The 22,464-nt window shown below is 37.0% G+C and overlaps 1 protein-coding gene across 1 annotated transcript in view; it reads right to left on the bottom strand.

Moving 5' to 3' along the window:
* LOC104501235 (baculoviral IAP repeat-containing protein 6) overlaps nucleotides 1–22,395 on the bottom strand; it is a gene marked incomplete at both ends in the record, with an annotated part of 45,553 nt that extends 23,158 nt beyond the window's left edge. Inside the window, 22 exons of the mRNA XM_010145049.1 lie at nucleotides 564–674; nucleotides 1,511–1,637; nucleotides 2,815–2,969; nucleotides 3,951–4,067; nucleotides 4,782–4,935; nucleotides 6,519–6,652; nucleotides 6,994–7,149; nucleotides 7,525–7,708; nucleotides 8,072–8,287; nucleotides 10,228–10,359; nucleotides 10,961–11,088; nucleotides 11,822–11,959; nucleotides 14,673–14,806; nucleotides 15,718–15,937; nucleotides 17,017–17,363; nucleotides 17,659–17,867; nucleotides 18,054–18,268; nucleotides 18,808–18,907; nucleotides 19,329–19,652; nucleotides 20,309–20,496; nucleotides 21,021–21,155; nucleotides 22,262–22,395. Of these exons, the coding sequence (XP_010143351.1) occupies nucleotides 564–674; nucleotides 1,511–1,637; nucleotides 2,815–2,969; nucleotides 3,951–4,067; nucleotides 4,782–4,935; nucleotides 6,519–6,652; nucleotides 6,994–7,149; nucleotides 7,525–7,708; nucleotides 8,072–8,287; nucleotides 10,228–10,359; nucleotides 10,961–11,088; nucleotides 11,822–11,959; nucleotides 14,673–14,806; nucleotides 15,718–15,937; nucleotides 17,017–17,363; nucleotides 17,659–17,867; nucleotides 18,054–18,268; nucleotides 18,808–18,907; nucleotides 19,329–19,652; nucleotides 20,309–20,496; nucleotides 21,021–21,155; nucleotides 22,262–22,395 (3,758 nt within the window). The remainder of the gene's footprint in view (nucleotides 1–563; nucleotides 675–1,510; nucleotides 1,638–2,814; nucleotides 2,970–3,950; nucleotides 4,068–4,781; nucleotides 4,936–6,518; nucleotides 6,653–6,993; nucleotides 7,150–7,524; nucleotides 7,709–8,071; nucleotides 8,288–10,227; nucleotides 10,360–10,960; nucleotides 11,089–11,821; nucleotides 11,960–14,672; nucleotides 14,807–15,717; nucleotides 15,938–17,016; nucleotides 17,364–17,658; nucleotides 17,868–18,053; nucleotides 18,269–18,807; nucleotides 18,908–19,328; nucleotides 19,653–20,308; nucleotides 20,497–21,020; nucleotides 21,156–22,261) is intronic.
* Between the last annotated feature and the right edge of the window lie 69 nt (nucleotides 22,396–22,464).

The raw sequence follows: 22,464 nt of genomic DNA, 5'->3' as shown, positions 1-22,464 counted from the left end.
TTTTTTCAGTTTTCTGTAACTTTTCATTGTTTCAACATAACTGCATCATTCAAATTTTGTATATTTCTTCAGTATCCAAATTAATTTTTAAAACTAGTTTTAAAATAAAGCACCCAGAACGGTTATAATTTTATTATTTTAAAAAGGGATATACTTTTGTGCTTTCCTACTCTGCTGAATGGTACAGACAGAAGGTATTTAATTTTCTTCAGAGACTTTGAATCACCTATGAAGTGTATGCTTGAAGTTTTCTGAACAGGGCACATTTGGGGTGTAGCTTCAATTCGTTTGCTTTGTTCACTTCATGTTTCTTTGAAGGTAACATTATTTAAAACACTCCAGCTTTTTCCCCACTGTATTCATCCTCACTTGTTAGGCCTGTACCTAACTACCTAATTAATTTGAGCAATTCAAGGAGCCCACTCTTGAAAAGCCTGAAGCTATGAAGAATCAACGGAAGTACTTAAAATGACAAAAGGAAAGTTCTAGTAGTCTTTTGGACAGGAATCAACTGTCACTTTTATGTCACCAAAACAGGTAAAATAAAAAACCACCAAACTTACCATTCAGCTGCATATTTGTCATGAGAGTTAGGCTATGAAGCACAAGGCACCATGTCCGGAGTAAGGTATTAGGATACCAGGACAGAACTGACAGGAAGCTAGTTACTGAAGCTGTCAAGAAAAACATATTTTTCCAAGTTTTAATCTTCAGACCATTACTATAAATCTCTTTTACTCTAAGGTGCTGTATCTATTATTATTAATGTTATTGTTTGTTGTATTTAACTTTGTTTTGGCAACTATTGTTCCAGGAAATGAGGAAAAGAAGCCTCATCAACACTTCACAGGAACTGGCCCACAGAACTTTCTAGAGTGTCCAGACCCTGACATCTCAGAGAAAACAATGCAAAGAAACAAGTTTCAGAAGGCTCTCGTGGAAGTCAGCATAACAGGTTCATTATAGCAGGCATTAATGTTTTGGATTGTCCCCACAAGATACCACAGATTTTCTAAACTACACAGTATAACATATTACAGAAAAAAAATTGACCTGTCTTCGTCCTAGATTAGCTGTCTGATGTCAAAAAGTAATACAGCTTCCCCTCCCTCCACCAACCCTTTGATAGTAAAGGGATCGTAGGATGGTATGCAAGGGGAAGAACTGTCAGAGATGTGCATACAAGTGCACAGTTCACCTTATACAACAACGGTATTTTAAACAGTCCTCCTGAGAGCAATAACAAGAACCATACATTTTACAATTTAATTTGAGGAGATTACACAAATTCAAGAAATCATCTCCCAGTTACTTACTAGCTACACATTTTCATGTTAAGATAATGAGCCCAAGAGCTCTTTAATAAGAACACCAAAACTATCCCAACACTGACCTTATGAAAAAAACTTATTGCAATACTTTTTGCTTATTAGCAAAAATTGAGTACTTAAAAAAAAAATCTTTTATCATACTTTCTGAAAATTAATGTCCCATATTTAATGTATTTTACCTTGGTTCAAGGAAATGACAGGTATTCGGTTAGCATTATAAAGGAAAATATCAGTGCCACCATCTTTACTTCCAGAGGAGCTGGAATTCAGGCTTAATGTGAGCCATAACTGCAAAAGGGATTCGAGCTGAAAACAAGGGGGGAAAAAACCCACTATCAGACCAAACTCAATTGTTTTACAGAACGCCAGAGCATAAAAGATTATCTTGATTTTGAAAGCCTTATCTATATTCTTAGCTCTACTGATTTACTGATAACACACACATTCACTCTCCCCTTTACTGGATTTGAAGATTCCAATAAACATAATATTCAAGGCAAATTCAGCATAACTAGCAAATGTTTCCATTAGGTTTTTGTAAACGATCACTTCTAAATACAATTAGGTTCCACTTAAGAGGTTTTTTCAAACTTACATTTAAAAAAAAGCAGCTTTACGCTCTCACTGCTCAGAAATGTATGTATCAACCTTACACTTGTAACACTGGTTTGCATGTAAGCTTTTGGAATGTATCAATATAGTCAAGTGATGTTTACTAGACAACCAAAATTATTCAAAAGGCCAACTCAATTACTGGGAAACCACCTTTACTATCAGAGAGACACTGATGCTCACTCTGAATAACTCCCTTGAGATAAGTAACTACTTAGATATTCTGGGGAAGCACCAAGGTTCTTTACACCACAAACTGTATACTGGATGAGAAATCTGAAGAATGATTGAGGGGTGGCGACAGCCACACACTTCAAATATTAAGTGCACATATATAGCACACATGACATTCCTTTGTATGCACCAAGAAAGCACTGCTAAAATGATGACTTTTCAAAAAGCACACTTTTAATTTTAACATTTAGGATCATCACATAATTCAGCTTGGACAGGGTCTCTAGAGGTTATCCAATCCAATCTTCTGCTCAAAGAAAGCCCAAAGAAGACAACAGACTGAGTTGCTCAGGGGTTTATCCAGGTGGGTTTTGAACACCTCTGCAGATGGAGACTGCTCACTTAGGGACACTGTTTGCTAATAAGCTAACACTTACGCTCCAGTGAACTTACAAACTTGGTTTTAAGTATGCAAATGTGTACCCACTTTTCCACTGTAACAAGATCTGTCCTATTTGATAAAAGCTTTCAGCAATTTGTCTATTACGTTGTGGTACTGTTGCCCATGACAGCTCCAAAAGCAATAAAGCACATGTCGTCACAGGTTACTTGAATCCTAAGTAGTACGTACAAGAAAACAACTTCCAAATTTAGCGACAAATACTACGAAAACATTTCCGATTTCATAATTCTGTACCTGAACATGGTGCACTTGTAGCATGGAAAAGAGTTTGTTGAAGCACGCGCTCAGCATAGGTATAGATGACAACTGTACAATCAGCTGGGCATTTGGATTAGCAGCATGTAATCCTCTTAGCAATGAATCATCAGTTCCACTAGGAGACTGGGTTACTAAAAAAGAAAAAAGTACCATCCCCCCCGTGAATTTTTTTGTAAAAGTTAAGAAAGGGATTTCATATTTATTTCCTCACATTTTATACCTAAGGGAAAGACACCTATAATGTACACGAACATTTTCAATGTAATATTCAGATAAACTGGACTACTGACTACCATACTGTGAAAGGTATAGTTGAATAGCAGACTATCTTCACAAAAACTGTCTGGAAAGGGAGCCCGCAGAAACGCTTTTTCTCAGTTCTTGCTACACACGTATTATAGGAGGGTTCTGATAACACAGCGGTAAGACAAACAACTGGAACATCTCTTCATGCATTACAGTAAAACTACTGCAGTCAATAATAAACTTCCAGAGAATAAAGGCTGAGGATGTCACTAATCCTACTCTGTTATCAGATATGCAACTAACGACTGCATGCACATTAAGGTACCCAGAGAGCTACAAAGAAGCACATCTTAACAAGATGGGTAACGCAACTCACTGAAAATATGTTAAGAAGAAAATTGGCATCGTGAGAGTTTCTGTAAAATAAAGCTTACTGAACTGCTGAGTTCAAAACTGTATTCAAGTATTTTCACTTTGATCACTGAACAGGTGAAACTGTCAAATGCAAAGCAGCTTTCAAACAGCTGAAATTTCATAATGACTGCAAGAATGAAGCTTCACTAAAACAGAAAACTGAATGTTCACTTGCAGCTAGATTGGAAAATGAAAACAATTCTTTCATTGTATTATAATGCACGATAAAAGAAATCTTGCCTATCGGACCAGTTTCACAAAATGCCTTAAACATCCGTACACACATAATTCAAAAATCTGCATAAAGAACTATCTCCAAAACTTGGCCTAACAGGAAAATTCAAGCAAAGTAACTTTTTCTAGCTGCTAAGCAACCTCAGAAAAAAATCAGTACAAGTTTCAAAGCACCATGGTCATTACGTGAAGAGAATGATTTGACAATGTGTAGTTACATGTAGGAGATGTGTTTGTTAATGCTTGTAGAATGGAATCAGCCTCCAGGGTGGACATCATTTTCAGCATCAGCTCAGCCTGCTGTTCAAGTCCAACTTCTAGACGTGCATCTAAAGCTACACAAGGCAACAAACAGGGTAGAACTGAATTATATAAAGAATATAATTAATTATACTAATTTCCTGTGCAAGCAACATAGATATACAGTACACATTAAACAGAAAAAAAATCTCAATATCATAACAGGAAAATTAACTTTTATAAGTGATGAAAGCAGAACGTACGTAGAAACTTACACCTGAACCGAACATAAGATTCTTAGAGACGTGAAATATATAAACAACAAGATCCTAAAAATTTCTGTGAAACTTACACGAATTTCTTTTCACAGTCACTTTAATATTACACATGACTAAATCTGCATATGTTTAAACCTGTTTTTCCCAAGGTAATAATAGCTCTCAAGCTACCAAAAAGCTAGTTTTCCCCAGTGTGGCAAGGGAAAGATCTATCACCCCAGTTAGCAACAGCAGTACTTCTCCAAACTCAACAAGTGTGCCACCTCATTCCTTAGGGTAAGGCCCGAACAACAGCCAACTAGAAAAAGACTTCCAAAATTTCCCGAGAAAACAGGAATTATTTAAAACTGCCTGTAAGTGTGTTCAAAAACGTTAGAAAGTAAGTTTTTCTGCTATGTTAGACTGTTTTAAATATAAACTTCACATTAAGATACGCAAAGAAGTGCTTATACACTTTTGCTGATACGCAAAAGCGTCACATAAAGCATCACAGAGAACACACCCTGAACAGAACTTCAGTTCATTGCTTACCTTGAGAGACTGATACGCTCACGGTTTGCGATCCATTTTTCTCTGTAGTTACTGGCGGTTTTGCAACTGGAATTCCAACGCCTCCAATGTAAGGATTGTAATTGTAGGTGCCATACTCAGCACCCCAATAATCGTACCAGGTGCTGCTTATAGGCTTAAAACCAAACAAAAGAACGAGAAAAAAAAATAAATGGCAACTCTTTAGACTGCCCAAGTACAAAAATACAATTTGTAATGACTAATATCAAACATTGACATTACAAAAAAATTAAAACCAGAAGATTGAATCCATTAGGTTTAGAAAAAATTTATTTCAATTTTCACTGCAGTATAAGTTACTGAATCCTTAGTGATTGTCAAAATCCAGCAACGCAGTTAGCTGTCTCAAAGATTCAAGAAGTCAGTTTGAAAATGTTATCATCAGTTTTTATTCACACATTTGTACCATACTGTAAATCTGGGAGTATCACACAGGTATTTGGAGAAGTTACTTATCAAGACAGAATACTATATTACGAACTGTACTATTAAAGTACCTTGAAGCCTCAGTGAGGCTCAGGGATTATTTGTACTGGGCTCTGCAAAAGAAAGAGTTGAATAATCTCTACTCAAGTGTCATTATTCAAGACACTAAGAAAAAGACCACAAGGGAAAAAAAACCTAACGTAAGACTGCGTGAAGGCAATTTGTGTATGCCTGTCTTTTTAACGGCAAGATTCAGTACCAATTTTACAGATACAGAAGCAAACCTTAAGAAGGATTAAGAAAGCAGTAGTGTTTTCCTGGCTCTTTTTTAGAGGACATTCAATTAGGCTATAAGATCATGAAGATACCTGTGGATGAAGTGCACTAAGAAGTACTGCCACATGAAATGATAGCAGAATAAAGAAGGAGGGAAACATTAAAAAAATTAAGCAATAACTGGAATTTTTGGTAGGGTGAGACTCAAAGAAAAAGAAAACTTTATCTGCTAGGTATTCAGTGGAAGGTTATAAGGGAATATAGCGACAAAAGAATTAGTGTTGTCTGAGCAAGTAGTGAGAAAGAATTTCAGTTAATTCAAATGAAGGTTTGGAGGCTGAAGGTTTGAGTCAATACTGAGAGGACTGGGAAAACTCCAAATCAGAGCATCACCCTTACAGACAGAGAAAAGACACTCACCATTGTATTATGAACAGCTGTGTTTCTTTACAAACGAAATATCTTTGTTTTTAAATCACCCTTGACAATCTAAATGTAATTTCACTACCTTTGATATGTTTAGCTTTAATTTTAAGTATGAAAGCACTTAATAACTTTCTTGTTCCACAGTGAAATAAATTTTGAAATTAAATTTCTCCTCTTCATAATCTGAAGATGGTCTAAGCTGACTTTAACACCATACTAAGAGAAGTAACTCTTAAGATCAATTACAGAAGCAAATGGCACTTTACTCTTAATTAAAAAGGACAAGACTAGATCTTATTTTTCTTTCACATTATACTTTTGTTGTCTTTAACATGTGCTCAAGTATGAGTAAATGCAGAGTCTCTTGTTTATACAGATATCTTCACGCAAAAGCAAAGTATTTTGAGATGTGAAACATCTCAAAATCTTTACATTCTTTCCTGCCATTCTACATTAAACTTTTATAAAAAGCAAAAAGCAAGTTTAAGACATCAAATACCACTAATGAAGTGTAAGAAAGAAAGAATTTTGGTATTCCACATGTATCCTGAAAACTCAGGTGTGTCATACCTTGAAGACTTTCGCTGCAAGGGGATCTTTTTCCAAATCGATATCCAAAGGATCAATATCAACTTCCATCAGGTCTTGCAGCAATTCAAGGTCAATGTCTTTATCTTTTTCCAAAGATGACAGAGGTGGAGCACCTTTGAATTAAGAGTATTAATACTACCAAGTACAAATAATGAAGCATAGATATATCATACTTAATGGATAACTTTTAAGACTTTTAATATTACATCTTAGTGGAAAAAGTTAATGAAAGCAATCAAGTAGCCTTTTTTAAATAATCAGAAAAATTACCATTTTCTACTGATCAGATGTAAAACTAAGTTGAAGAATTGCTTGTATTCTGACTATTTTCAGAAACTAATTATCCTATCACCAAAAATTCTGTGCTGGTATTTTGACAGGTGAATAAGAACAAGGGTTTTTTTTACTTCTTTTGGTATATGTATATATAGCTCAAGATTATGGAATAATTTACCTGTGATGTCATGAGTCAAAGGCTCATCTATTGTTTCCACTAACTGAACTGTGGACTGCTGGAGAGAGTCATCAGAATCCCCAGCCGAAGCTCCAGCATCTTCGCCCAAAGCACTTTCTTCCATAGCTTCAGCTGCTATAGGTGCCAACAACTCTCCTATGAATTAGATTCAGCAGACAACTCCACTTACTGCTTTATTCCAGTTACAAATTAACATCCCAGTGCCTAGGCCAACTGTTTTTCTTCATCTAACTCTAAATTCTCTAAGGGCTTCTTCTTCAAAGGGAGGAGTTCTGAATAATTTTCAGATAATCAGGGTCATACAAATATTGACTTTTCAATGAACGAGTCACTAATTCATGATTAGCCATACTTGCAATTTTAAATTGTCTTTTTACACATTAATCTTGATTTTATGGGTTGTTTTTTTTTTTAACTAACTTGATAGTGTGAACAGGTTCTAACATAATAATAAACAAAAACAGTTTCAAGTGTAAGGTACATTCTGAAAAATATGAACTAAAAACAAACCTGCTAGAATATCCTGCAGCATACAAGTCAGAGAATACTGAGCCCATGCTCCTCCCCAAGAAATGTCTCCTCTGTTAAAGTCAGTTCCAACAAGAAGCAGCAATAATCTTTCCAACTGAGTCTCATTTACAATCTCACATAAATGAATTGTTGGTCTTGTAGCATTTGCAATTCTAGCAAGAACCTACAACCAAAACAAGGAGTTACATTCCTATTCACATTCAACACTATGAAAATATGTAATAGGTTTAATTTCTATAATTATTAGACTCTGTTTAGAAATCAGCTATTTTTACAAGCTTACATTTTAGAGCTTTACAAGTGTAATAGATGAAAATATTTTTAAAGTTATTTTCTACACAATTTTGAAGCTATCATAAGTTACATAAAAGGTGACATATCAGAAAAACTACCTCACCAGAACTTTCTAGAAATTTTAATGCTGCAGCTAATTTTTACCATCAAGCCAACAAAAAAGCAGTAATAGAAGGCTAATTTAATGTGGTCTTCATTGCAACCTCACAGTTATGTTCCACATTCTGTTTACCTTACATACAAATAGAAGTAAATCTGCATGACAAGTAAAGTCCATGGACAAGAGAAAGAGTGCCAGCTTCTGCACTACAGAAATACAACGTTCGTGGGCCAGTGTAAATGGAAGTGGTTCAATTTCTGGAGTTTCCTTCGCTGTTGACACTTCCGTATCTAAAGTAGAACGAGGCCATTCTGCAGTTCGACGCAAGCGTATTAAGTCCTTGAAGTGCTGCAGAAATTAAATTTGAAACAACAGTAACATTTTATAACTAACTTCTAAATGTTTTCCCAGTGAAACCTGACACAACAATAACAGTAATTGCAAAACGTCAAAAAAAAAAACAAACCCAAAACCAAAACAACAACAACAAAAAAGAGTCTAAGCATATATGAGAATCCAGAACGGAATTAAGGCTTTACCGGCAGAAAATTGTTTGGCAGTATGCAATCTCTGGTGACAGACTCATAACCAAACCACCCAGTTCTGCACAAGTGCCAATTAAGCTTGCCAGAGAAGTTATTGAGAATATGTATTTTAGAAGTTTCTTTCCTATTTCCACACCTCCACATAAAGCTATGGTTACCATGAAGCAAACTGCATCTAAAAATAGCTAATATGCAAATTTACCCGTGCGAGAATGCTGACTTCTCCATTCTTCATATTAAAGAAAACATCAGTAATTTCTAGCTTCCTTGAGGGTATGAAGTGTTAAATAGCCACCATAAATGTAAATTAATCTGATACTTAATCAGGGTTCTAAACTACAACTTTTTTGACACAGGGTCTACAAATTCAATGGAAGAAAGAAGGTGCTTTAATTAATACTCCCATCCAAGGGTACACATTTAGCAGCTGAGTTCATTGTATCAGCTACACAAGCAGTTTAAAACTAGGAAACACAAACACTTCTTATAATCCCACTTAAGCAGTAGCTCCTGAGGTAGACCAGAGAGAGAACTATTTACTAACACAAAGGTTTCAGCTTTCTCCTAAATGCCAGTTACACACAGCTTGTCATAACTGAAAGGGATTAGTAGGCAAAGCAGTAAAAATTGCATAAAATGCAGCTATCAAGCATATAGTGATACCATAATTAGATGTTAAAGATACTGCAAGGGGAAAACTCTTTAGTTTGACATGCTTTTTTGATGCAACATAGCTGCTGTAAAGGGAAATTTAAATAGCTGGACATTATATTTCCAGCCAGTGATTCATTTAAAGATGTCTCAAGGGGGCCACCAGTGGAGTATCCCCCTTGATATAACCTGCTGAAATAAAGCAGAAGATAGTGCAGGAAAGAACAGCTCATGACAAGCAGTTAGTGAAAATTCAGGACTTTATTTTTATGCCAGTGTTTAAATTTTGGTTGGGTTTTTTTTTTTTCATAATTACTGGAATTTGTTGCAAAATTTCCCTTTAGATCGCCAGTAAGGTCCAACATTCCATAATCTCTTTCCACAGGCCTATTTTCAGTCATCCTAACTGACATCAGTACTTTTGGAACTAGAGAGTAAACATGTAAAGAGATACCTAAGTCTGGTAGCTAGAAAGATTTACATGATTTGTGCTCCTTGCGAAGTCCACATTGCCATCTCCAGAAGGCCCTACATTTCAGTACCTCATCTCAATCCAAATAATTCTTTAACTACTACATCCACTCTCAGTATCTGAAGCTTACTGCAAGATGCCACAACTTACGTGATAAGCACTTTTAGGAAGCTAAAAAGCTTCTGAGAAAGCTCAGAAAACATTTTCAAAAGTTGCACTTAGTAGTCTGGGGAAACACGTCATCAGCATGATTATTTTCTGATTACTCACCCAGGAGAGCATCCAGAGGAGTATCATGCATAAAAGTTAGCCATATAAAGTATTATTTTATATTTCTGTTGGTGTATGTTATCCAAAGTTTAAAGACATGACTGGCATTCCCAAAGCTACAAGATTATTAGTGATTTTGGCCATGACTACAAAACCCCTGTAGAAGGGTATTTTTCACAGTGCAAGAGATCTCCAGATGACTGCTGTTGTCAGCATCAGAATATATGTGACAGCAGTCATGATGAAGTAACTTTTTAAAGTAAGGTCAAGGAAGGACAAAAATGACTTTGCAGGAACAGGTCTTTTCACAAAAAGGACAAGAAGTCAGTTACAGTTTCAGAGCATCATACCTTTGAAGTAGCCTGCTTTAGTTTTGCCTGTTCTACTAAAAGTTTGTATGATGATCCTTTGTTGCTTTGTATTTTCTCTTTTTCCATCTGTTCCACCAAAGCCTTCTGTTTTGCTTTTAATAAGTTAAGTTGCTAAAAGAAAATGTTAATAGGAAAAAATGAAAACTTAAGCAATAAGATGTTAAAAGGATCAGTATGTTCATATGATAGTAATCTTCAGTTCAAATGGTAACTTGAGCTTTTAAAATATAGTTTATATACAATTTTAACTAAGATGCCATAAAGGGTACTAGCAGACCCAGAACAGATGAAGCTCAAGAAGAAACAGTATTTTTAAAGGAGCTCAAGGCATAGATGCGCAGGGTCACAACACCTGCATGGTTTCATTTAGAAATGAAAATGTTGTGTCTTGAGAATTACCAACTTTTAAATCACAGTTTAGGTGTTTGCACTCAGGGGTATCCAGATTTATGTAGAAAGTAAAGGATATTTACTGTTCAATATAGGCCAGAGTGCAACAGTACACTCCAACATCTGTTCTTTCAGCAGATCCCATTCCCCATGGTTTGAGACGAATGTCAAAGAAGTTAGGCAGCCTTTAGCTACAGAACCAGACCTATGCCAAAGCCAGGCTGAATGAGTCCCAAGGCCAAAGCTGTTCTTTCGAGAAATGAGTTATACTAGAAATGAGATATACTTCCATGAAAATAGCCACTACCGTTCTGGCAGTCACCTGTTTATGATGCACAAGCTGTTTTCTGATCTTTCGGGAATACAGTCTATCTAGGCTACTGTTGCCTTTAGTAGATCTGCTCAGACTCTGAGTGTGAAGGCTATTATTTATAAAACTCCACTGGTTTCCTAGTGGAAAAGAAAGAAAAAAAAAGGAGATATTAATTCATCTTATTAAACGTCAACTCCAGTATTTATGTTGCAGCAATGGTTAGCATCTCCCTATACTAAATACTAAAGAAACAAGGAAAATCTAACTCCCGTCATGCAGCTGTCACCACTGATGGTAATATGTCTATGTCATTGTAAAATGTAGTGGTACCATCTTGTTTTCCCTATTTTAAAACACATAAGGAGGTAAGCAAGACTGTCTTAACGTAAAGTATCTGAACAGCTTCCATTACACAAAAGCTTTACAATTTTCATTTTTAGAAAACATGTTCAAAGAAAACCACAGCTAATCCACTTAATAAACAGACAAAAAACGCATTTAAAAATACTGGATACAAATACTGCGGCAAATACCAAAGCAGCTATGAAGTCATACTGTTGCCATTTCTCACAGTACAAACTTTCTCAACGTGGTGTTCTCTCAGTTACCATGTCCCAGAGTGACAGGATAATATACAGACATTTTACAAACTACAATCAATCCTGTATTTTTTACTTCAAAAAATCTAAAGAGGTCACATTTCTAAGGAGAAGGAGACAAGAAGAAGCAGACAACAACGCAAATAAAATTATCTCAACGCGTCTCTTAAAAATCTCATTTTTCAAGTGAATTGAAAGTACATTTTAAATATTTGAACAGCTCCCAAACCAATACCCATAGAAGTAAGTTTTGCTAATTATTGTTACAGACCTGTCACAAATCGCTCCCTCTCCTTTCCATTCAGAGGCTTCTTGGCTGTGGCTGCTTCATCTTCAACAGTAGCTACATAATCCAGTAGTCTGGACACCAGCATTACAACCCAGCTGATCATGGGAATGTCTAAAACCCCTTCAAAATAAATAGATTTGAGCGCCTTAATAAAGTTTTGAAGCCACAACAAACACATTTCACTAGACCACAAAGATTCCACACACACCCCTTTTTTTTTTTTTTCAAATGAGGGTAAGAATCTGAGCATTCACAAATAAGGGAAGAAATCAAACATTCATTATAAAACTCAAGTGCAAGAGAAAACATCACAGTTTTCTTAGTCTGATGAAGTCAGAAATCAAAACCTTCACCTCTACTGTAAAAGCTAAAAATGAAGCAGCATTTTTTTCAAAAAGTCAAAGATTGTATGTCTAAGTTTCCTAAATACCAAACACAAAATAACAGCTGCTTGCATTAAAGCACATAAATTAGATGTCTCATATTCTATAGCGTGAAATTCCTCCATCAACCCGGCTTCAGCCAGAGAGTTATAACTCTGCATTCAAATACATTCATTCTGACTCCTTTGTTAGTGTATTTACGCATAGCTGCTTGAGTAAGATGCAGTAAAGCCAAGACTTGAGTTCAGACTAGATGAACCATGCTGGAGGCACGAATGACTGCCTATCGCCTACTTCAGTCTCACACATTAAATACAGTATTTTTGTACCGGCAGAAAGGAAGAAAACCGTATCTTATACATCATGCAAGAAAAGAAATCTTAGTGTACATGAGCAAATCTAAATGAACAGTTTTAAAGTGAACTTGTGAGCTCCCAATAAAGACCGGAACCCTAAAATTCATGACCACTTAATCACAGTCATTATGCCAAGCGCATACTTCTACATAGTACCGATAAAGCCATTAGTACTAGAGGTGACATGCACATTTTCGTCTCTGTGCAGTGTGCTGAATCACATTTAATTACACTATACTTTTCATGCATTGACTGCAAAACCCCTCTAACTCAAACTACTATTAATTCCAGATCAAACAAGAAAACTAAGGCACAGAAACGACTCCAAAGTCACATGTAGCTTCTGGCAGCCCGAGCAATGGGATGCTGGGTACTAGAGGTGACATGCACATTTTCGTCTCTGTGCAGTGTGCTGAATCACATTTAATTACACTATACTTTTCATGCATTGACTGCAAAACCCCTCTAACTCAAACTACTATTAATTCCAGATCAAACAAGAAAACTAAGGCACAGAAACGACTCCAAAGTCACATGTAGCTTCTGGCAGCCCGAGCAATGGGATGCTGGCCCCAACTGACAACTCCAGTTTCCTGTCCGCACTGGCGGAAAGCAGTGCACCCCAAGCAGGCAGATGAGCAGGAGGCCACCCCATAACAGAACCTCAGCAAGAACCACAGACTAAATTGCAAGAACAGACGTGACTAGCACTAGCAACCGCTACACACCTTTTGACTGGCAAAAGAAAAAGGAGCCTCCTGCAGAGTGAAATACACACTTTTTCATACTTCTGTATAAACAAATGCATTTTTCCTTTTACCTCTTATAAAAAAAAACCTAACAAAATTTTCATCTTCTCTCCCTCCTTCCAAGTGTCTTTTGCTTATTCGCTTTCTTTCCCACTGCCTCTGCCTCAAAGTTTACAACTTCTCTCTACCCACAACACTCACCTCTTGCTGATTGTCCTTTGTTTTCTGTCTTTTTCCCCAGTAAGTTTTCACCCCTTTGACACTTAGTTATGCGTGATAGTTCTCAAATAGGAATTTCTTCTGTTGTACCTGATGCTTCCATCACACATAATAATGCCCTAGTACTCACCTGTACTGTCCAGGAGGAAGGAAGCTGGAAGACCAGCAAATAAAGCTCTGAAGTATCAGTTACTTCTGCTTCCTAAAGTCCTCCGTGAGGACAACTAGTAAGGCAAGAGCTATGAAAGGAATTGGCAGCTGTGGGGAGAGTGCAAACAGAGGTAGAGGAGACGTAAGCTTGGGTTTGCCTCAAACTAGTTAGAGACTACAGCAGGATATGGCCACACTAGAGAAAGTACACGGTAGACCAATGCGAAGCAATAGGACAGCTTCTGACACCAGCTGTAGGCTTGCTAACATCAGGAGACATGGTAAAAAGCAAGGACAGAGTCTCAGCTGGCATTTATCAACTTCACAATGCTAAGAATTTTAAACAGTTTATGTTCTACAATGCTCCATGGATGTAACAAATTAAGTAGCCTATAGTTGGATGTTTTCAAAAGCAATCATTTTCTTCAAACTTAGGGTAGTTAAGAAAACCTTTAAAGAAAATCAAGTTTGGAGAATACAATTTCAGTAATTTTAGGGTCGAAAAAATGTAGATTCCTTGTGATTATGAAAAAATCCATGTAGTTTGCAAAAACAATGCAGATATACATAACAACTTGTCTTCATAAGCGTTGTTTCATCTCAAAAGCTTCAAAGATAGAAAGGATCTCATGAGCAAAAAGGGGCACTTCCTTCCAGAACACTAAATTCCAAAGTCATTCACTAGAGTCACTAAAGCTGTCTGCACCCTGCACGTTAACCCCCAACTCTGTTAAAACTTTAAAGCTTCATACTGAATTAAAAGCAACCAAACAGTTTTTGCTCAGGTTTAAATGAGGAGGAGGTGGGTGAGGGGAGGAATCTCTTTTAGCACCTAAAGAACAAGAAGTTTCAGCACATTTTAAAAGACAAATATGTTTTAGAATTACAGTAAACAAAAAAAATCTGTGAGCTAGTATCTCAATTTTCTAGCTTATAATGAATATGGAAATAAGAGTTTCCCAAATTAGAAGGCTACCTTCAGTTCTTCTGTGCACAGGTAAATGAGGTTGCAGTGGTGACAGCAGGTTATCCAGGAGATTAAGTAAACTTTCTAAAACACCACTGTTGCTAAGCGATCTTTGGCCAATGCAAGAAAGCAACATGAAGACCCTAAAAATGAAATTTACATATTTAAGATTTTATTTCTTTTTCAGATCCAGTAATATTCTGAAACACCCCTTAGAAAACAATATTCCCCTAGTCTTTCATCTGAGACAGATGCAGATTGCCACAGAAAGCAGTACTGGGGCCCAGCAAGTGAACTGGATTTCATGTTCTATCGTTGTAAGGATAATGCAGTATTTTTGGGTGAACATCTTTCTCTTTCACCCTCAAGAGGTCAGCAGAGCATTCCACTTTGTATATCTGAAACAAGATTTCATCCCTTTTATTTCCCATTGCATATGATATACTGAACAGCAGCAATAGACAATTAAATCCATGCATTCTTGAATTAATTTTTAAAAATTACGCAAATACAAATGTTGCTGTCTAAAGAAGGCAGAAAGCCACAAAATGGCAAATATGTTTGGTTAAAATAAAATGCTAATATTTAGAATATCAAAGACCTCAATCAATAATTTGAAATAATTAACCACCTAACATTCAGTGCTCAACTCAATGCTTGTTTGCTCTTATCTCAAAGAAATCTTTGGTATTAAATTCCAGTACTGTGGTTTCCGGGCTCAATCCTACTTCCAAATGCATTAGAAGAGCAGTGCTATGACGAGAGTGCACTTAAGCCTGATAAAGGAGAAGGCAATTTTTGGACACTGGGGAGCAATTCTGCTAGGAATATGAAGACCTCCAGGCAAGGAAAGACAGCAATTTATTGTAGGTGCAATAAATAACTGCAATCAGACATTTATCATCTGCAATGTTTTTTGGGGCCTACTTCTTAAATCAATGGAATGGATGGATAAGTATCCTTCAGTCCTATTTTGTTAATCCTAATGTTAATTTACGAACAATGGAAATATTTAAGTGACCCACAGGCAACCACCACAGACTTAATACCTTACCTGTCTTGTGGGAATATCAGAAGCTGCTCTGAATTGTATAACTCTTGCAGTACATTCGAGAGAAACTGACCCCACCATCGTTCTCCTCCACAGAGCTGGACAAGCAGAAGGCCGGTATGCAATCGTATCTTTGGGGTTCCACTGATACACAGGTGTTTAAATAATTCTTCACAAGCTTGAGCATGAAAAGTACTTTGCAGAACCACAGGAACAGAGTGCCCTTTTAAGAAAAGAGAAGAAGCAACTATGTTTAAGGAGACAATGGCTTGAAAAATATAGGAAGAAAAAGTTTGCAGGAAGTTTTGAAAACTATTACAATTAGACCAATCTGCTCAGTGGGGAAGGAGGAGAGAACACGTGGGTACCTGCAAATTACCATTTGCCCCAGAATCATCTGGTTGGAAGAGACATCTAAGATCATCGAGTCCAACTGCACTGCCAGGGACCCTAAACCATATCCCTCAGTGCCCCATAAAGACCAGGCCAAAAGTCAATTTTACGTCAGTGGAAATACCCCCATAGAATATACACAAAGCAAAAACTGAGCCATCATTATCCTTAAGAAGAAACTGGCACAGAAAATTAGAAGACAGACACACCTATCTAGCTGTAGAACAATGTTCTGCTCTTTCTTTTTTTCTTAACCCCCCCCCAAACCAAAACAACAGACCACAAACAAACCAACAAAACAAACCACCACTCCTATTCAGACTTTTCAATTTTAATCCCCCATGAACTGTTTCAGTAGCACGTTTAAGAAATAAAAATCCTTACTGAATATTAAAACCCATGAACTGAGTAGATACTTGTTTTATGATTTTTTTCCCCCCACAGAAGCAATTTCTGCTTCCCCTCCCCATTTCTAACTGCCTAATCCATCCCCGGTATTGTGCAGGCTTGATGCTTGCAGATCCTTCCCCAAGCCGATTCTACCTATGAAAAGAACATGAGTATTTTGCCTGGGCAGTCTTTTGTTACCTCAGCAAACTGAATCAGCCCACAGAAGGATCAGATGACTGTCTCAACAAAGGAATATGCAGCCAGGACTATGAAAAATGGAGCAGGAGCTCAACACTCTCTCCTATCCTTTTTGAGAGCAGGAAGTACTTAGGTCAGCTTGATGTCACTACTGAAACCATATACTTTACACCATACGTTAGCAGCAACTAAAACCACAGAAAAGCATAACTGCACATAGTTTAAAAGCTTTACAATGGGGAAGTACAGATTAAGAAATAGAAACACTTGCAAATTATTTACCCTAACACAACAAACAACAACAACTCAAAATATACTAACCATTGGAAGAATGAAGCAGACTAAGCAAAGTATCCAGTAAGTATCTAATGATGGTGCGTAACTGTTCTGTGGATGACATCTGAATCAACTCCTTTGGATCAGATTGCTCTTTCAGTGTTTTCCTACTTGCACCTAAAGCTACTTTGAGCCTTTGAACAGCATGGTGAGCCAAGTTGAGTTGAAGCTGTAGCTGAATGCAGTCCTGGTAAGCAGAAAATACTCTGCTATCTTCTTCCACTGCCTTGTCTGGCTTTCGTAAAAAGTACTGGGCATTGTTAGCACTATTGAGTGGTGGCAGGTCAATACTCTGCAGAAGGATTTCTAACCGATGACAGGCCAAATTGTACCTAAAGGGAAACACACAATTCAACAGACTTTAGCAAACGGCAATACATTTGACAGTCACCCTGCCAGAAGATGAGTTGTGGTCCACTTTGAATGCAATGATAGAACAGATATGGAAAAAAAATACAGCGTAGATTTTGCTACTGCTATAAAGATACTCACTGTAACAACTCTAACAAAACCAGACTTTTCTTTGGTCTGAAATATTGTGGGAAGAAAAAAAAAAAATCTGTAACGTTATGATACTCCAGTGTTTTAAGTTAAGTTTTAAGTAAGTGCACATCTTTTTATTCTAACCTGCATTGTATGTCTTCTTGCAATGCAACCATCATTGCCAAATGTTGGTCAATTTCTGGCTGATTTGCAGCATCGCCTTCTCCTCTCAGGGGATCGTGCATTAGTTTCAGCTCATTTTCAAAGGGTAAGATATAGGTATGGCCATAATAAAATCCTAATGGGATTTTTGCTCTGGCATTTGTGCTACCGTATCGACCAATAACAGTGATCTGAAAGAGAACACAACTATACTGTAACACGGTTGTATTAAAACAGGCAAAATAAAGACCAATACAGACACCTGTAAAAATTTAAGTCAACTAAAGTTTGGCCTGAAGGGAACTTATGAGAAAGTTGACATACTAACAAAGATCAAGAGTTTAAAATATAAGAGTATGCAGTCTATCTCTGTTTACCTTCATAAACCGGCAAACTGGGGGTGGCAACAAGTCATGTAAAATAAGTGAATGTGTGCTAATGTCAGTAGCCACGACCAGTCGCCTTCCATCCACTTCTTCTCCTAAAGTCCAGATGTCAATCGACAAAGAAGCCAAATCTCCACAAGTGGGAATCAATACATCAGTCAGCAATATAGGTCTTCCAAAATCTAAGGTCACAAATCTTCTTGCTCCTAGGGGGAAAAACACACGATTGCCTAAAATATCAGTGCGTGCTAACCAGTGAAGAGACACTACTTCTCAAACAATGATGCCATTGTTTACATATTGTTCAAAAGGTGCGTACTTGAGGTTAAAAATATTTGCACAATCTCAGAATCTCTCACCACAGTTTATACACTTTGTAAAGAAAATTCTGCCTTCAGCTTAAGTTGTTAGGCTTTTTATGCATTATTTCCAAACAAATGCTCTGTCCAGAGACCCAACACATTCTCCCAACCCCCAGGATTTTTCAATTTGACAAACATTCTTGAATGCTGTGTCTTAAAATTGCACATGCAACAGAAATGCAAAGCAAGAAATATATTTTCTTTGGAAAGTCAAGTGCGACTGCGGCTAAGCAACTTACTTAAGACCCTTGCAAAGCAAGAAATATATTTTCTTTGGAAAGCCAAGTGCGACTGCAGCTAAGCAACTTACTTAAGACCCCGGAAAATACTCCACTTCTTATTAGAAAATGGGTGAAAATTATTATCAGGAGTTCTGGTTTTACCTGAATGCATTCGCTCTATAATAATTGACTGATGAGGTGGAGGCTGAAGAAAATGTGAAGCATGAGATATTGCAAGAGCAAGACCGGATCCAAGTGGATTCTGAAGAATGGGAAAACATTAGTAAAATTAAGTCATTAAAAAATCTATGGACTTATAATAAGCTGTTCTTTACAAAACACTGTAAAAAAACCTCTTGTGAGTTAAAGATATACAATTCTGACAACTCCTCATTACATTTAGATTTCAGCATGAGTCATCACAATATATTAACTATTAAGTTCGAAGATTAACAACTCCTTATACAGTTAAGCCAGCTCCAATTAAAAGACACCATCTGAGGTACTGTAACAACTCTGTCTTGCTTTCACAGGTCTTCCATTCCATACGGTCTACATTTAGTGATATAGTTTTCACATCTAATCCAAATAAACAGGTATTTACTAGCAGTCAAGTACGGATTAGATCTTGATAAGGCTTACAGCACCTTGTTTCTATAAGAAAAGCACACAAAAATAATTACCGTTCTAGACTTGCTTGTGTTTTTGTTATGTGCGGCCAGGTTAACTGTTGGGGGATCAATAACTGAACCAGGGAAAAGCTGAGCAAGCTCTGCATTAATAACAGCAGAAACTGCCTCATTAGGTGGAGTCAAAGGTGGAGTCATGAATAGAGGAGTTGTTTTTGGTGTGGGTGGAATGACATCTGAAGGATGGATGAAGAACCCTGGGGCTGCTACTGGATTAGAAGGCACAGAGTTGTGAACAGGACCAACTGCTGATGCTGCTGATGCTGCTGCTGCCGCTGCTGCTGTTGTCTGATGCAGTTTTGCTTCCAACTTAGCTTTCTGTGGGGAAAACAACAGTAGCGTATGTAGCAGATAATACTGTTGGTGAACACAGCAGTAGCACTGAACTCCAAGTGCAACTTTCGTTATAAAACTAGATTTAATAAACCTATACTACTTTCAACACAAGCATGTTAGATATCCAACTATAAGCTGAAAAATGAAACTATTAAATTTGACCTCACTCGCTGAGGAACATGAATAATTAACTGAAGTAATAAAAAAATAACTAAAAAAACAACTGAACAGCAAAGCAGAGACAACACGGCCAAGCTTCATACTGACAACGGTTTTAAGACTGGTACTTCCCTGCGTTGGCAATTGTACTTTTCATTTTAGTGGTCTTTTGCAATTTCAGACTGATATACTTATGTATTAAGACTTAGTTTTGGTTACAAATTCCCAACCCACCCTCAAAATATACAAAAAAAATCCAAGTCTGAAAGACTAAGGCAGCATGGAAGGAGACACTCTCAGCATTTTGCTTAGTAAGAGCAACCCTCAGTGCAGCACTGTCCCTTCCTCAAATACACTATGGAGGGAAAAGGAAAAAAAAAGTAAAACCAAACACCAAACAAGGTGACTGGCTCTGCAACTACTTCCTCAGCTTTTGAAGTTTAGAGACAGCATTAAAAAATAGCCAAATAGCCTCCAACCTGTTGCTGAAGCTTCAAAAGCTGCTGCTGTTTCTCTTGCAGCACCTGGAGCTGTTGCTCGGCTGAGGCCATTGCATGAGAGAGAGACTGCAAAGCTACCTGGGCTGCCGAACTCAGTGCTGTCGAGGCTTCCCCAACCGTTCCAGAAGAGAGGCCACCAACTGCTGGGGTAACCCCAAACGTACTCACTGGCATAAAACAAACAAACCAAAAACACGTATGTAGAAAAGAAATAGTAAAACACACCTTTAGTTTAAACCCTTAGTAACTGTTAAGAGCAATGTAAAAACAAGAGGAGTTATCTCCTTTTATCATCTTGAATTATGAAGTATATGGTTTACAGACTATGCACACCCATCACACATGCAACATTTTCATTACAGAAGAACCACCTAATGCCCTGGAATTCTTTTGCCATACAAAGCTGCAACGTAAAGATGCAAGCTTGTATGTCACGTTCTATGACAGAAACAAATTGATTCAAGTTAATAAATTTGGAATTCAGTTGTTTTGTTAAGCTTCAAGAAATTTAACTTCACATACAGTAACTATTTAAAAACAAACAAGCAAACCAAAAAACCTCTACATTTCAACAGTTACAAAACTAAAGGTAATCTGTCAAACAGTGCTCATTATGTCCAATTTAACATATCAGACTGTGGAACTATGCTAAGTAGAAAAAATGAAAAATTATATATACCAGTAAACGTACTTGCATCGTCCCTTTCTATTCTAGTTCCATCACTTGTTGAAACACATGTAAAGTGCAGAGGTTCAACTTCCAGAAGCCCAGTAAGGGAAGTAAAACTACCCTCAGCAGCTGCACAGCTACTTATTTTCCCATTTCCTGAAAGAAAAATAAATATCTGCACAATCAGCTAATGTTTTCTTGATAGCTGCTTTTCAAGTCACGGAGTAGAAAGGAGAATTTAAATATAATCCACATATTTTATTACTTCACGTTGTAGAGCAAACACCTTAATACTGTCAGATTCACATTCTAAATGGAAGTAGAGTTTAAAACGGATAATGCTGCCAAATCTGAACAGAGTATCTTAATAACTCAAACTATCAAATGTGACAGCAGCAGCTTAGTGTAACCTTCTTAATTCCAGAAATAAGTTATATATGGATGCTCTATTCTTTCTACACTGTGAGAAAATTAGCTTGCAAACATCCATTGGTGTTACTGGAAAGGAAGAGCAAGAAAATAACAGACCACCAAGATAAGCCATCAGTTTAGTGTAAGATCTTGATATACTAACAAATTCACCGCACTTTATGGAGGGCGGGATGAAAAGGAAATGGACAAGACATACAAGAAAAGGAAAGGAATCACTATGACTGATGAATAAACTCGCTATGAAAAGAATTTCCCAACTGGTAAAAATTGTCTCATTCTTAGGACATTCCATGGCCTAAAAGATTCACTTATGAACTAACCTGAGAGGACACATAAAAATATGCTTTTAAGGTACTTTAATGCCTCTGAAACAGAAAAAAAATATATCTTTGCATCTGTAAAATTTAAGAGTGCCATATGGCAGCTTCCCAAATGGAGAAAAAACCCCTATTTTAGGTTTCTTTGCCTACGAGGTGGTTGCCAGTCTAAATGAATAACAACACATCTGAAGGAAGCTTCTCAACAGAAGCAACAGATGCTTCCTAGACGACTGACCCGGGGAAGGATAGCATCCATTCCATTTAATCTCTAGCCTTTACTTAGATCTTCCACAGGACAAGAAAAGAACAGATTCCAGAAATAGGGGGTTTTTTCTTGCCCTAAGGGCTACAGGAAACGTAAGAGATCTCAGGTAGAAAGAGAGTGTCTTGAACTTCATTATGCACAGCTATAAAACAGATGGAAAGTATAAAACTACATCTTCACTAAAAGAAAACTGTAACAGAGAGAATTATCAATTATTCCACAACAGATTAGGTAAATGTACGTACCTGACAGAACATCGGACAAATCAATTTCATCTGACTGTACGCCAATGCTGCTGTTGTATACGTTTTTACAAGAAGAGCCACTTATTTCCAAATCAAACAGAACTGGATCAAAAGGCGAACTATATAATCCGTACCTGCAAACAGAGTAAGACAAACAGTACTATTCAAACAGTAAGATAATAAAACAATAATTAATAAATATA

The sequence above is a fragment of the Buceros rhinoceros genome, unplaced genomic scaffold, assembly GCF_000710305.1.
Source record: "Buceros rhinoceros silvestris isolate BGI_N320 unplaced genomic scaffold, ASM71030v1 scaffold1550, whole genome shotgun sequence".
In the NCBI taxonomy this organism is placed as follows: domain Eukaryota; kingdom Metazoa; phylum Chordata; class Aves; order Bucerotiformes; family Bucerotidae; genus Buceros; species Buceros rhinoceros.
The sequence above is the reverse complement of the archived record's forward strand: the minus strand, read 5'-3'. Positions and strand labels throughout refer to the sequence as shown.